General features: G+C 35.1%; 1 protein-coding gene and 1 pseudogene across 1 annotated transcript; one reads left to right on the plus strand and one right to left on the minus strand.

The window, feature by feature from the left end:
* The first annotated feature begins 329 nt into the window (after positions 1–329).
* Positions 330–5469, plus strand: LOC103957437 (ferric reduction oxidase 2-like). The gene is given in 9 exon segments (XM_048566253.1): positions 330–1015; positions 1112–1218; positions 1682–1863; positions 2147–2381; positions 3158–3428; positions 3431–3484; positions 3732–3975; positions 4156–4877; positions 5079–5469. Coding segments are annotated over 9 exon segments (2151 nt in total). The 5' UTR covers positions 330–804; the 3' UTR covers positions 5204–5469.
* A 1087-nt stretch (positions 5470–6556) lies between these two features.
* On the minus strand, positions 6557–14282 carry LOC103957438 (annotated as a pseudogene).
* Between the last annotated feature and the right edge of the window lie 1707 nt (positions 14283–15989).

Here is a 15989-nt window from a genome sequence, read left to right on the forward strand (position 1 = left end):
TTATAAAGTTATGACATCATTTCTCAGGTGAAATAATTTGTCTCTTTTTGAAATGTTTAAAAAGTGTTGTCCTAACAAAAAAAATTAAGTATTAAAAGTATATTTTATGTATAATTTTTTCTAAAATTTTACTCTTACTCATTTCTTTTTATTATAAGCGATATTCAATTATAATCTATATTAAGGAGGAGGGGAGTGTTTGAACCGGAGACATACTGAGTTGAATAAAAATGTCATAATCACCAAGATAATTCACCACTGGTAGTAGTCTCTAATATTATTAAATTAGAGACAAAGTATAACAATATCATCATGTTATCTTACTAATTCAATTATAATATAATATATAAATAAGTGCATATTAATATTACATGCAAGAATAAAACCTATAATTCACACATATTATAGTACGTTAATTGATATTGAACAATACTAATAATTTCGTCACACTTTACAACTTTTCCAGGATATTTTTCTTTGTTTGTTAGTTATAAATGGTTATCATCAATCATCAAGGAATGTTGCATGATCCTTGCATGTGCGGTTGACTTCATTAAAAACAAAATAAACAGTTATTTTCATGATCCTCCAACTTGGTATGCAAGTGCCTCGTGTAAAGAAATCTAGCATTGGAGGAAGCTGCAGGGGCATGAACCATGCTGTTTTCCATAAGTCCAAAGCCTTACATTCTATAGCCATTACTATACAATATAATTCATTCCCTCCTATAAATACATAAAAACCCATTAACATTCTTAATTACAACACAGAAGCGTAATTAAGCCACTAATAGAATTTGCAGAGATGGATGCAGTGCAGGTTGTGAAAAGTTCATCACCTCCTTCCCATGAAGGAATTCATATTGCGAGGGCAGCAATAAGGCTTCTAGCAATATTTGTAGTGTTTCTGGGGACTCTTTTAATTTGGCTCATGATGCCTACCAATACATATCGGCAAATTTGGCTGCCTCAAATCAGACTAAAGGCTAGCTCAAGTACCTATTTGGGAGCTGAAGGTTCCATTAATCTTGATTAACTTTTTGAATGCTTTTAGTTAAATTTGTAATAAGAAGGTTTTCTAATTATTTTTTGGATATAATGTTGCTATGCAGGTGGAACAATTCTGGTGTACACATTTCCCATTTTGTTCATTGCGGTGTTGGGTTGTGTATATCTTCATCTGGGAAAGAAGTTGAATAACCATGAACTGAAAAGGTGCGTGGCATATGTGAATTAGGGATAATGTTTTTTTTTTTTTTTTTTACCATATAGTCATGTAACATGAGATGTTTATGTTGTTGGACTGTGAAGTGAGAATACGTTGATTTTTGTTTGAGTGTGATTCATATTTAAGTCTAACAACGTAAGTACTTATTTGACAATAGAACACAACTCCGAAAATGAGCTGGGATCTTATATATATACTCTCAACCCACATCTCGACATATATCCTTCGCATAATGTATTGTCTCTTTCTTGTTGGATTTTGCCACTATCTGGTAGCATGTGATGTTTATATTGATACAGTAGATTGATTTTTGCTCGATTGTAGATTCAGATTCATATGGTGCGACGTAAGTATTTATTTGACAAAAGAATATTAGCGTACGTAGCATAATATTAACATTTCTCTTAGTTGGATTTCGATTATCAGCAGCAGCAGCAGCAGTGGAACAAAGAAGAATCGGTTTGCTGTATGGAAACAACCTATGCTGGTGAAAGGCCCCTTAGGAATTGTTTCTGGGATAGAGCTGGCCTTTTTCGTGATCTTCGTTACACTCCTGGTGTGGTCTTTGTCAACATATTTGCACAACAAGTTTAAGAACATCACCACACAATCAGCAGCAAAACACCACGAACAAGTGTAAGATCATTCTCCTAATAATACCCTAAAAATGAAGGGCATGCTGTGATTTGGAAAACGATTTTCACATATCTTTCTCCTCGATCTGCACACCTTAGTCTATTGATTTAGTTTTTAGTTTTTTTTTTTTTCAATTTAAAAACTAAAAATAAAAAAAATACAAAAGAAAAAAAAAGTACGAAAATCATTTTTCAAATTGAATTGGGATAAAATTTGAGATTGACTAAATAAAATAGCACAAGTAATTAGGATTAATCAATTTTGTGTCTGATAATTATGGCAGATGGGAATCTAAATTGGATAGTGCAGCATTGGTGCTAGGGCTTGTGGGGAACATATGCCTTGCATTTCTCTTCTTTCCTGTGGCACGTGGCTCTTCGGTTCTGGCACTGTTTGGTCTCACCTCTGAAGGTAGCATCAAGTACCATATCTGGCTTGGACACATAGTCCTGGCATTCTTCACTGCTCATGGCCTTTGTTACATTATTTACTGGGCTGCTACTGAACAAATTTCCCAGGTAACTAGTCAACTATTTTTATTCAGTTGATTTGAATATTTAATGTTGTGTGGAAATCTAAGAGAAATTTCAAATGAAAACTTTCGAGTTGATTGATTGGGAACTAGATATATAGCCATGCAGGTTTGTTTTTCATGCATATAAAAACATATATTATTCTGGAAAAAGATTTCAGAAAACTAGAAAACAAACAACTAAACAACAAAAAGAGATCTTAAATTGGAGTATTGTATTTGTCACAAAGTGGGACAGTTGGACCCATTTTCGTGAGAAATAATTCAAGAGAGCGAACTGATAACACAGCTTTTTGATGCATTTAAAAAAAAAAAAACAGAATTGACTTGGTACCCTATAATTATGTAAGGACCTTCCACGATACATAGTTTAATGTGAGTTCTCTCTAATAATTGTCTGACCATTTACTCTCGTTTTCACTCTCTCAAATGGTTGATCATTTATTTATGAGATTAAAATCATGAGTTTAATATATTGAATTCAATAATTAATATCACTTCTATGCTTTCCGACTAAATTAGAAACATAATAAAAAAAAATTCACTCCATTGTAAACGGCCTAAATGGGTTCTTTTTCTTTAAAGCTATATTTTGTTTAAAATGTATAAAACAGAAAGTACATGACGTTTATGAGAAATGAAAATGATTTTCGCACTCTCGTTTTCTTTTTTTATAGTACTCTTTTGTTACACTAAATACATGCTCCCTTCTTGACTGTGACTGATATGTTATGTTTTTTTTTTTTTTTTTTTTTAATGCAGATGGTAATATGGGATAAGGTTGGCGTTTCAAATGTAGCTGGAGAGCTGGCTTTGCTCTGTGGACTGATCATTTGGGCTACTGCCATCCCTCGCATTAGACGTAAAATGTTTGAGCTCTTCTTCTACACTCATTACCTTTACATCCTCTTCATGTTCTTCTTTATCCTTCACGTTGGCATCGCCTATGCTTGCATTGCGCTCCCCAGTTTCTACCTCTTCTTGGTTGATCGTTACCTGAGATTCTTACAATCCCGAACAAGCACGCGATTAACTTTGCACGTGTTTTGCCATGCGAAACCCTAGAGCTCAACTTGGCCAAGACCCCAGGTAACACTTTGGAAGTACTTATACATTGCTTTCTAGACTGACATAACAATGAAAACTTTCATTTGAATGTAAGATTCAGATTAACAGTCTTATGGCATAACAGATTAGACTATTCCTCTAAAAGAAAATTACGTAATATATAATTACTGACAATATGAGAAAATGATCAGTGTATGCCTAAAATGATTAATTATGACTTATTACAAGAAACTAATGATTTTTGTTTTTGTGTTTTTTATATTGGCAGGGCTGAAATATAATCCAACAAGCGTCATGTTCATAAACGTTCCTAGTATTTCTAAGATGCAGTGGCATCCTTTTACTGTTACTTCCAACAGTAGCTTGGAACCAGAAAAGATTAGCATCGTCGTCAAAGGTGAAGGAAGTTGGAGCAAGAAGCTATACCAAATGCTTTCATCCCCTTCACCAACCGATCGGATTGAGGTCGCTGTTGAAGGGCCTTATGGACCTGCTTCAACACATTTTCTAAGGTTTGCACCATAACGAAACAAATAGTTCCCTTATTAGTATTAATACGATGTATACTATTCTCAACTTAATCACTTTTTAAAGTTTCAAGTGTCCATCTTTACCAGAATTAGTATTTAATAAATTAATCTAACCTTAGTACCTTAATGTAACAAACATTAATGGGTGATATCTTTTTGTAGGCATGACACCCTTGTAATGGTGAGTGGAGGCAGCGGAATTACCCCATTCATCTCCATAATCCGAGAGCTCCTCCTGCTGAGCACATCATTCAGCTGCAAAGTTCCGAAAGTGGTCTTAATCTGTGCATTTAAAAACTCTATGGACCTCACCATGCTAGACCTAACTCTTCCAATGTCCAGCACCTCAATCGACTTGTCCAACCTGAATCTCCAAATCGAGGCTTACGTGACAAGAGAGACAGAACCAAAAACAGATGGGTCGAAGCCTGTTAGATCCATATGGTTCAAACCAAATGCAAATGATGCACCGGTATCACCAATTTTGGGCACAAACCACTGGCTCTGGCTTGCCCTCATAATCTCATCTTCCTTCGTCGTATTCCTTGTCTTGATCGGGATCATTACGCGCTACTACATTTACCCTATTGATCACAATTCGAACACGATATTTTCGTATTCTCTAAGAGCTGTGCTTAACATATTGGTGATATGTGTTTCCATAGCCTCAACAGCTAGTGGAGCAGTTTTATGGAACAAGAAAAAGAACGCTATGGAAAATAAGCAGATTCAGAACATGGAAGGGCCATCTCCAATGGGGACACCACAGTCACTGTATTACAATGCTGATAGAGAGTTGGAAAGCCTTCCCCAACAGTCTCTTGCACAAGCAACAAATGTGCACTATGGTGAAAGACCAGACCTCAAGAGTAAGTCATCAGATTGTCACACTTGCATACTTAAAAGCAAATTAACCTTTTTTTTTTTTTTTACAAGACGATATTACGACCTAGTTTAATTTACAGAGAAGGGGACTCGAACTTTGATGCACAAAGGACAAGCACACTACCTGACCAACTGACCTAACTCACATCTACTTTAGTTTAACTATTTTAAGTTTTGGTTTTGCAGAGGTGATATTTGAGTGCAAGGATCAAGTATTGGAGTTCTTGCGAGTGGTCCGAAGAAAATGAGGCATGAAGTTGCAACCATTTGTTCGTCGGGTTTGGCAGAAAATCTGCATTTTGAGTCCATTAGTTTTAGCTGGTGATCGACTCAAATCATCTATGCATACAATAAAAGTATAGGTAAACTTTGTATGGTGGGGTGGGGTTGTTTCACATGTTCTTTTAATTTTCTGAGATTTCACTACTGTGATCATTAATGTGTAAAGTGGCAGTATAGCAATAAAAAATGTTCTGGTTTTGTATTGGGCTCTTTCTTCCTTGCTTGAGGTATATCTTTTGAATGTTAAAGAATAGAAAGTCACAACTTCCACAACATGTACAGCATTTGACACATAAAACTCAACCCTGATTAAATTAACTGCAAATTGAGGATATCTTAAATCTGCAAGAGCCTTATAGTGCAAGTGATTAAGAGAATTTATCCTTCCACTTGAGATTTTATGTTCGATTTCTTCTCCCCCACCATCGCTTGTATCAAACAACAAAATCTTGTACTAGTTTAAAATACCTATGAGACATCTAGTTTCACAGATAATGCCCCAGAATATAGTTTAAATGGGCGAAACTTTTCGAGAATCAAGAGCCAAGGAAAGATGGTTGAACAATATTCACGCTCAATAGTTAATATAAAAGGCTTCATTGTTTTTTTTTTTTGAAAAAAAAAAAATCCTTCATATTCTTCCACTAAATTTCTTGGCTACTTCAATTTGTGAATTCTTTTTACTCATAGAGCTTATAGCTCAAGTGATTAAGGGTAGTTTAATTTAAGAGTTCAGTATTTACCTCCAAACCAGAGATCCTTTGTTTGATTCCCCATCTCTAATATCGCCTTCCTAAATGACTTCAATCAACTTTTATGCAACAAACTTGTAGCTCAAACGATAACCGGGAGAGGTCATTCACATCCACACCAGTGGTCTAGCGTTCCCCTTCCCTAGTTTTCTGGGTTCGATTCCTCCCTTCCCAATGTCACTTTGTATAAAGGAGAAAAAGGCCAACATTCCCTTCAATATTTTCAACTACTAAATATTTTGCATCACTTATTCGAAACAGTGCAAAATTTTGAGAGGAAACGAATCTGCTTAAATATGCAAAAAAACTGGTCATGTAGCTCGTACAAACAGCCTTTATAATACTACCTGAAAAGTAATTATAAAAAATGTGACAAGTGAAGAGAACAAAAGGCTGAGCATAAGTTCCCAGCTCTCTACAAGAATATCAAATTCCCCGTAATTTGTTTAATGTAATAAATAAAAAATTGTATCTGAGTAGACCTTCGATGTTGCCTCAGTTCCCTTTTCAGCAGTGTGAGTCAGTTGCTTGTTGATCTTTACATGATCCGACGGACATTCATTATTTCGCAAACAGAAATGTTCATGGAAAAACGACTGAACGAGCACCATTTGTTGCCAAGCAGGATACAGGATTTACAGGTCCAACTATAACCTCATTTCTCTTCAAAAGTTTCAGTGGATGAAAGTCTCGTCCAAATCTCCCAGTAGATCATGGGATTCAGTAAATGCAGGATGTGACTGAAAAGCATATATCAATAGAGGACAACATTAATCTAGAGACACACGAAGTAAAGGAATGTGGACGCTGGTTTTTTGGTCGAATGTGGACACTGCTTAAAGCAATAAATACCTGCAGGGTGATGCTATATGCTTTCCACAACTGCATGTCGTGCTGGAAGAGATCGAATAGAACCTGTGCAAATTTCACAAAATAAATGCCTGGTCAGACAACATGTAAGTTTCAAGATTTTCTACCCTGGAACAGAGAGGCAAATGCAGAAGTGATAAAGCACTGGTTGTTTCATTTAAACCGCATTTTCAGTCACAACAAAAACTGTGCAAGACTCGTAATTATACCGAGGAAAGTTCTAATTAATCTTTCTAAGGAAAAAACTTACGTCAAAAGTGAAAGGAAAAGATAAGAAACTGAAGCAGAATAATAATCTGTTCAATATCTTACAAGTATATAGCAGGCAGCAGTCCGGTACCATCTACGTTGGAAGCATTCCTCAAACAACCTGAAAATTGAAAGCAGAAAACATTGTTAATTTAAAATCTGACAGCAGCACACTGAATAAAACATTAAAATGTAAAAATTTAATTACAGGTCAGTTAGCCAATTATATATCAAGTGGATCATATGAAGTAGCAACCACTGAATGTTTGTGAGGCAGTAGGTCAGCAGTTGGTAATTATGATGGTATAAACCTATCCAAAGAAAGTTCAAAGATCCTTAAATCAAATTCATTTTCCAGGGTTCTGTAATTTGTGGAGGTTTTCCTTTTCTAAAGGAAAAAAATTAAAAACAGCATCCATGGTCTCTGAAATAGACATCAGATAAAGGACATTTCAAATATGAAGTTGACTTTCATTACTGAAATTTCACTTTCATGCATGACAATGATACAAGACTTCTGTATTGCATCAGTATCCTTGTTACAGAAGTTCTAGGTATATTTGTTTTATACACAGCAAATGAAAAGCAATGTTATTTCAAATCAAAAGGCAAAAGAAAAGAAAAGAATATAACAAGAGGAGCAAAGAAAAAGTACTCTGTTGATCTCCCAGCAGCAGAGAACAAATCCGCCCAATGTTGACATCAGTTTTTCTTGCGACACTGACGACCACATCAAAATATTCTGGAAATTTTCTGAGCAAATCACAGGTCTTCTCTAAGAGTGTTGGACTCTTTGCAAATCTAGGGACAGAGTTCTGATTCTTGTTTACATTTTGCCTGGAAATAGGCATACACAGTGATTAACATATAGACGGAATAATTACATATAAAAGTAGAATTGACTAATGACAATTTAGAGTGGAATTTGAACTTCAGAATGTGATCATACGCAAAGAAATGATGAACAAATTGCAAAAGGAACGCAGAGTTTATCTTGATTATGATATTAGATTAGTACAGGACACCAGGGGGAACACCCAAGTACCCGAATTCACTAAAACACCTAGAACAATTCATTTCTCAATTGTCAATCATCTCAGTTTATCAAGTTCAATGCAGCTATGATTTTGTTTTCCCTAATTAGGCATTCCTGGATATTTTCACATCCAAAACATAACAGATACTAATTTATTTCCCTCATTAGACATACCCGGATGTATCTGCATCAAACACAGTAAAGAGAAGCCAATCCAGACAATGAGAAAAATGAGGCTTTTCTGCTGATAACTGGGCCAACCTTAAAGCTTTCTCACTTTTGTCCCTCTAGCAGACAGAAACAAAACAACGAGGAAGAAATTTTCAAAACCAAGCACAGGACTATATGTATCACACTCAAGCTTGTCAAAAGAATATTTCATTGGTACTGATCATGTAGCAAACATACAACTCCAATTCTCCTATGGCCTTTAAACTTGATATAACTACAAGTCTCTAGGCACTGACCATGTACGGATCATGTAGATTTCATAAAGTCTACCCAATTGCCTAGTTTGTTAACACATGATCAGTATTGCAAAGCAAGCAAAGATCGCACACCCATTACAACCTATTTGCAGATTATGATTGCAGATGCATATATTACACAATAAAACAAATCAGATTCAAGCCACCTTTTACTACACAAGAAAATCATGGCAAAGACCATGTAGATATCATAAAGTCTACCCAATTGCCTACCTTGTTAACACATGATCAGTATTGCAAAGCAAGCATAGATCACACACCCTTTAATACCTATTTGCAGATTATGATTTGCAGATGCATATATTACACAATAAAACAAATCAGATTCAAGCCACCTTTTACTACACAAGAAAATCATGGCAGAGGCTAGTAGCCTGTGAGTCCAGAACTCAAGGTAACCTCTGTAAGATGAGATCCAATATGATAAGCACCTTCCACTCGAAATCAAAGAAATAAAAAACAATTAGTACCTGAATAAGGTGCCTCAGAAGGCAATGCAGTATAATTTGAGCTTGAGGAGTTGGCTCAAAACACGGAAATTCTTTGCCGGCAGAAAATGACATTCTCTGGGAAACGCCAACAACACCAGCATTTGGAAGAAGTCCCAGAGGATATACCTCACGATCAAATTCAAGTTCTGGATCCAACTACAAAATTATGCTGAGTCATATAACCAATCAGAGTAAAAAGACAGGCCAAAATATATCAAGTTTCACTAAGCTTTAAAGGAAGACAAGTTATCAAATATAAAAGTCTTCAAAGTAGGCCATACAAACAGACATTGTAACGGCGTGTAAAGACACAATATACAGAACCTCCCAGAAAAAGAATATAAGCATACAACTTTAATGAAACATAATAATTTGCACCATCTGCTCAATGAGAAACACACTGTTTCTTGAATGCATACATACCTGTAAGAAATCCTCCTGCTTAAAAGGGTCAACCCCCAGAGATGGATACCAAACCTGTAAAAATACACTTCCAACCAGAATAAATATCATAGTACAAACTACTGTGCTTAGAGCACAAAATGGTAAAGCTATACACAATATCATATCAAAGTTATACTATGAAACCTCAACAGTCCATTACCTGCATTCCTTGGTGGCCGTAATCTAACCATGAAACTTCGTCAATAAGATTTGTTTTCTCCTCTGATTGACCACATGTAACCCAAAATAATTAAATAGAATCAGTAAGCTTCCTCTCATGTCTATCATCCAAATCAAGAAGTGAAAGCTCCCCATTAACCCTCTGTATCAAACACCTAGAAAAACATGCATTCATTCAGAGGCATGTGTCTGCTGATAGATCTCTACAGACTACATTTTGGAGAGCACATACCTCGCAGGCTCCTTTGATAAAGGATCTGAATTAGAAATGTGATTGTTTGAAATGCCCTCTCTTGGAAGCTGATCACGTACAAAACGCATTGCTGCAGGATGGCTCTTTGCAGTCATAATTGAGAGTTCTCGTACTGTAGAAAGCTGTTTGTCATTTTATCACTTAAAACACATGAAGAATAATTTTCACTAAATTATTCTCATTTAGTGTGCAAATGAAATCACAAGTGCTCAACTATCTGTAAATACTACCATATTCTATAAAGTTAGAATTATTACAAAAAAAGCTAGCAAACATTCCATTACCTGTAAATTTGGAGTAGTGAAAGGTGTCAATTCACCAAATAACTTGACATGGAATATGTGTACATCAAATGGGCGATATGTGACAAGTATATACTCTTGATAGACATCCATCACCATTGGTTTAGCCAGCAATGGTTTTCGACAAAGTAGCGAGCTCTGATCAAGATGATATCTTGGATAGAATAGCAATTCGTACCTGCAATTTTACATCAGTTTGACCCTTATGAATATCCAACGGTACATAATAAAACAACTAAAAAATTCAATTTTACCAACAGAAAGGATAGAATGCAGACTTAAAATTCTAGACATAAACTGGACTAAAAGTATGAATGGCATAATAGTGTAGGTGCCTAGGCATTTAACCACCAAATCAAACTATGACATTGCTGAAGACAAAAACTATCGGAGGGTAAACTAATATGGGTAGGAATCTCACGTGTTAGAAGAATCAATGTAGTTGCAGACAACAACAATCTTCCCCATCCATAACAAACCTTTGCACTGAATCTTTTGTTCCTGAGTAATGTCTCCAAACACTCACCACTTCTTCCGTCGTATATCATATATGATTAACCCACGGAGACCAGCAACTGTCAAGTACATTCCATCCTTGCTAGCAGCTACATGTTGAACTGGCCAATTTTGGGAGATATAAGAAACCTGAACCAAAATTAAAAGAGAAGAAAAAGAAAATTAAACACTCATCAGAAATAACTTCAGATGAGAATAACATATCAAGTATGTGATGTAAAGACATAACTGGAAGGTTAAGATGTAGCATTTTAAGTTCATCAGTATCTTCAGACTGCACAACAAGCAATCGATCATCACCATATATCACTTGACGAACATATGTCATTCCTGAGACTCCTCTGTTAAGGCAACATTTTCCAAAGGAAAATGCAAGAACCCTCTCCAAAGATCGTTCTTCAATAGCATAAAGCCTATATCCATATTCAACCCACTGCATCAGTGAGGTGCCAGTCATCAAAGGTTCATATTTACATTCGTGGATTGGCTTAACCATTGGAGAAGACACTGAACTTAAACCTATTTGACGGATTGTTGACATCAAACGACAACCAGAGACAGACCAAACTGTAAGTCCTCTTAACTTCCACCCAACTGCAAAAGCAGAATTATCAGGTGTCCACGCAATGCAACTGACAGGTCCAGTGTCTTCCATTGAATATCTGAAAATAAGAATGCCAGGTCATATATCATACATTTTTAGATCTGAAATTTACAACATAATTCAAGTTTTGAACTGTTTGGTAAATAACCGCAGCCAGAATAATTGAAAATTTGAAATTTATCTGGCCCTTGAAACTCAAATCTACCAAAATACAGTTTACTCAGATCCCACACTTACCCCCAGTCATAAAGAGGGACGGATCGAATCAGTGATGCAGATTCTGCAAGGTCATATAACTCCACAAGCCCTCTTTTGGTACCAACAGCAAGGATTTGTTGCTCTGAAGCTACTGAAGCACATACAGCATCACCAACCCCTAACCTTTTCTCAGCTTTAATATAGATTCAACATGTTTTAAACCTTTCTTACTTATAGAACATGACACTAATTGTCCATCAGAATACAACACAAATAGAAACCTCAATGGAAAGCAAAGCTCTAGCTGGATAATAGCAGACTTCCGGGAGATGCCAATCGTTCCTTGAACCCCTTTAGAAGCAACACCATTATCTAAGGAATGTGGTGACGGGATAACTTCACTGCCATCACGTGGAAATGGATCAAGTTCGAAAGTCCCATAGAACTGTACATGAAAGGAAAATCTCACTCAACAACTTGGTCAGCAAGAGGATAATATATCAGCTCCCTACAGAAAGACATTAGATAGACTATAGTAAGGACAGCTTATGCATATCAATATTTTCTTTTACCTCTCCTTTCCAGGGGATACTATATAGTCCTACATTAGAAAGTCCAACTAGTATATGTTTGCTATCGCTTACAATATTGCTCCTGAAAAAGAAAAGCCACATTAGAAGAAAAACAGTTATAGCAACAGTAAGATATCTTGCAAGATTGCTTAATTTGAAAAATAAATAAATAAATGGATTCACTGTGCTGTCCTAGGAACATTACATACCCAAAAATAAATGCAAAATTAAATGTAACTCTGAGAAATAAAGTCGGAACGAATATGAAACTCATGAACTGAAAAATTAATTTATTTACAATACAAGTTCAGCATGTTAGAACATGTTCCCATTGGCACAAAATCTTGTTTATTATTCATACTTTTGTTTGGGGAGTACAGAGTGAAAGGTGTTAACTGTATTCAAGCATCTAGAACCTGCCTGAGGGTATTTTCATGCGGTTAGTTAAAATGTCTACGAAATATCCGACTCATTTCATTTGATCAACACCTAAATCCTTTAAAATTTGGTGAATAAACTATATGGACTCAAAATTTTTTATGTTATCCAAAGGCAACAACACATTCATATTAAAACTCCAGTTTTCTAAACATATTCAGGAGATACTTACACTGCCAAGTCATTTTCTGCAAATGGCACCTCCTCACTGAGAAGAAGAGATATAGAAGCAAGAAACAAACCAGAGGGTTGCTTCCCTCCTAGTTGTATTTTTTTTTCTCAGTAAACTGGACCTTGAAAAGGTGAAGAAAGAAAGACGATGTCTACCAACAAAAACAAAAACAAACATCTACAATAAGTTGAAACAACTACATGTAGTTTTAAAGTTCAATGTGGACAACGAAAAAATAGCACATAAAATCACATTTCTCTCACAAATCACTCTTCATGCCTCTTCTCACGACAATTATCCTTTCAGATCTTAATCAATAATTCTTCACCTTAAAAGATTCATTTAAACAACAAATAACAGAGGACAAAAGTAAAGTGCACTTATGACAAAACATATTTCGGAAATGGGATTAACAGTTCAAAATATACTCAAGCTTCTACTGAAATTTATTGACTTTAGGTAAAATTTGATGTCACCAAATTGACATTGATCAGTTAAACCATTTTGCATTCATTTCCTCTTATATGGTTAAGTGTGGACATGCAAACTCAAGTTACTCAACAAATCCCAGTCACTGCACAAGTAGTGATGACCATGAAGGAGCTACCCTTGCATGCATAAATAGACACGTTGTATAACTTGTTCATGCATTTGCATACACACTTACATAAGAAAGAACATGAATTTGGTATAAAGTACCTACAAAACTAAGACTACATGCAAAATCAATGAAATACTTACAAGAATGGCAATCAATTTGGCATCAAGGCTCCAAGCAGCTTGCAATTCTCACCTTCCCTCTGCACTGAATTTGAATCCCTCATGTACTTCCCCAGTCTAACTTTATGCTGAATCCGACCAGCCCAAATACACAAAATAAAATGTCAATCACCTTACTAACAAAACCCACATCAAACAAAGCTCAATATATACCCACGCACATACATCATTCATATATGGTTGCATAAGTGCATGCATGTACCTGCCAAATTCACAACACCCACATCAACAAATAACAAAATACACCAAACGCCCCAAAAACCCATCTCAATTAAACAAATGCACTCTGCCCATTTGATCACTGCACATTCATATCTCCCTAACACCAACATCAATTTCCAAAACCCACAAATACTCATCAAAGTACAAAGCAAACACAGGCGAACCCACATCACGAATTACATAAAACACACACATACACATAAATAAAAAATAAAATAGAAGTATACCTGAGAAGAGCTCCAGAGCTCAAGGTGAGAGGGAGAGATGACAAGCAGCAAGCAATTGATGACCTTGAAGTATATGATCTTTTGGGAAGAAGGGCATTGACCCTGTTCGAGTGGGATAACATGCGGCCATCCATATGCCATATACATCTTCTTCTTCCTCCTCTTTATTCTTCTTCTTCTTCTTCTTCTATATCTCTGGATTGAATTGCCAATTCTCTGACTTTTATGTTCGGTTTTCGTGTAAAAGAACGTTAGGGACTGGATCAAAGTGGGATTAGAGTATGTGAGCGAGATCTGAATGCATGGCTACACCCGTTTCAGGTGTATGGATCTCTTTGTTTTCATTTTATCAATGAATACGACCCTGATTAATATGTCGTTTTCTAGTCCCATTTTTGAATGCTTAAAACAACGGATTTTTCTACTCTTCTGTCAAATACCAAGAGTTGAAGAAATTTCTATCGGGAACATATTTCGGTATAGTTAAGTATAATAATACAATTGATTGAAAAAAAAATTCAAGTTTTTGACCAATTGTATTATTACATTTGTGTATCAAGCCGTATTCATAACACACTGAAAATCTCTCTAAGAGCCCGAGTCTTTGATTGAACATATGTTCCTTACTCATTATTCCCTCGAATCGGAATATTTTGTCTATTTCCTCAATGAATTTTTGGACTCTACAATCGATTTGTTTCCTAAACTTTTATTTAATTAATGTTTTCATTAGTGTTATATTTAACAGCATTTATCTTCTTTTTTTTTTGTTAAAAAAAATTCACATATCAGTCATTATTTATTTTTAGAAAAAAGAACATTTGAATTTCATTAAAAGGAATTTATTTGAACCTATACAATCTTTTTTTACACTAAATTTACGCTCTACATTTGTATTATTTTTAATTAAAAAACTAATATCTCTTCAAACCTAAATTTACTATGTAAATTGCCCTAAAAAATCTAATTCAAAATGTAAATTTATCTTTTTCATAAAAAAATATATAAATTTATCTTTATATCCATTTAGAAAATAAATCGAAAATTGAATAACTTGGTGAAGTTTCTACTTGTTTATGGGAGTGAAGCTTTCTAGAGTTCGACATCTGTGGATCAGTTGAATAATTTGGTGAAGTTTTTACTTGTTTATGGATCTTCCATATTATTGGGGTTCACATAACTTGAACAATGTGGCCCATACTAGCATCCTATACTACAATAGGAGAAACGCCAGGGGCGTCGAATATAACGAGCATCAAATAACACCTTGGATATGCACCCCAATTGAGAGCAGCTAGGTTGTTTTACGAAAAATCAAAAGGTAAATGCAAATATTCATACACAATTGAAGTTAACATTTTGTTTTTTAAGTGAAACATACATATGCATATTCCCAAAGAACCACTAACCAATATCAAGAAATTATGCAGTCCAAAATTGTTGTAGCACCTTCAATACAAGGTTGAAGGAACTCTCCAGTTTTAATAGTCTCACCATGCCGAATTATTGTGTTGATGGCATCATTGATTTGATCCCAAAAGGTTTTAAGGTCTATGTATTCTGCTTATAAAAACATAATGCACGTGCAACACTTTAAAGAACCAAATAAGCAAAAATTCAGTATTATACACCACAACTATGTGCTTTTACTCATAAAATGCATAAAGTGGAAAGAAAAAATAAAACTTTTAATCCCAATGGGTTTATTGTTAAATTTTACTTTTATGGTTTATTTGATCTTGTATTTGTTGGTATTTATGCAATACAATTCACATTTAAAGTTTAAATTTGGTGTAAAAATGTTATATGGGTTCAAATAAAATTTTCTTTCCATTAACCAAATCAAAGTACATCAGTAGCCGATATAAATACCAAACAAACTCAAAGACACAAAGGTTGTAACTATTGCAATCTTCAAACAACATATTTGTGCATGAAATCATGGGGTTCCTCAATTCAATATCAAGAATTGCTAGCATGAAATCATGGGGTTCCTTAATTTAATATCAAGAATTGCCAACATAAAAAACACAGC

This window comes from the organism of the source record quoted next, unplaced genomic scaffold (assembly GCF_019419815.1).
Source record: "Pyrus x bretschneideri cultivar Hongxiangsu unplaced genomic scaffold, Pyrus_bretschneideri_v1 Contig40, whole genome shotgun sequence".
Lineage (NCBI taxonomy): Eukaryota > Viridiplantae > Streptophyta > Magnoliopsida > Rosales > Rosaceae > Pyrus > Pyrus x bretschneideri.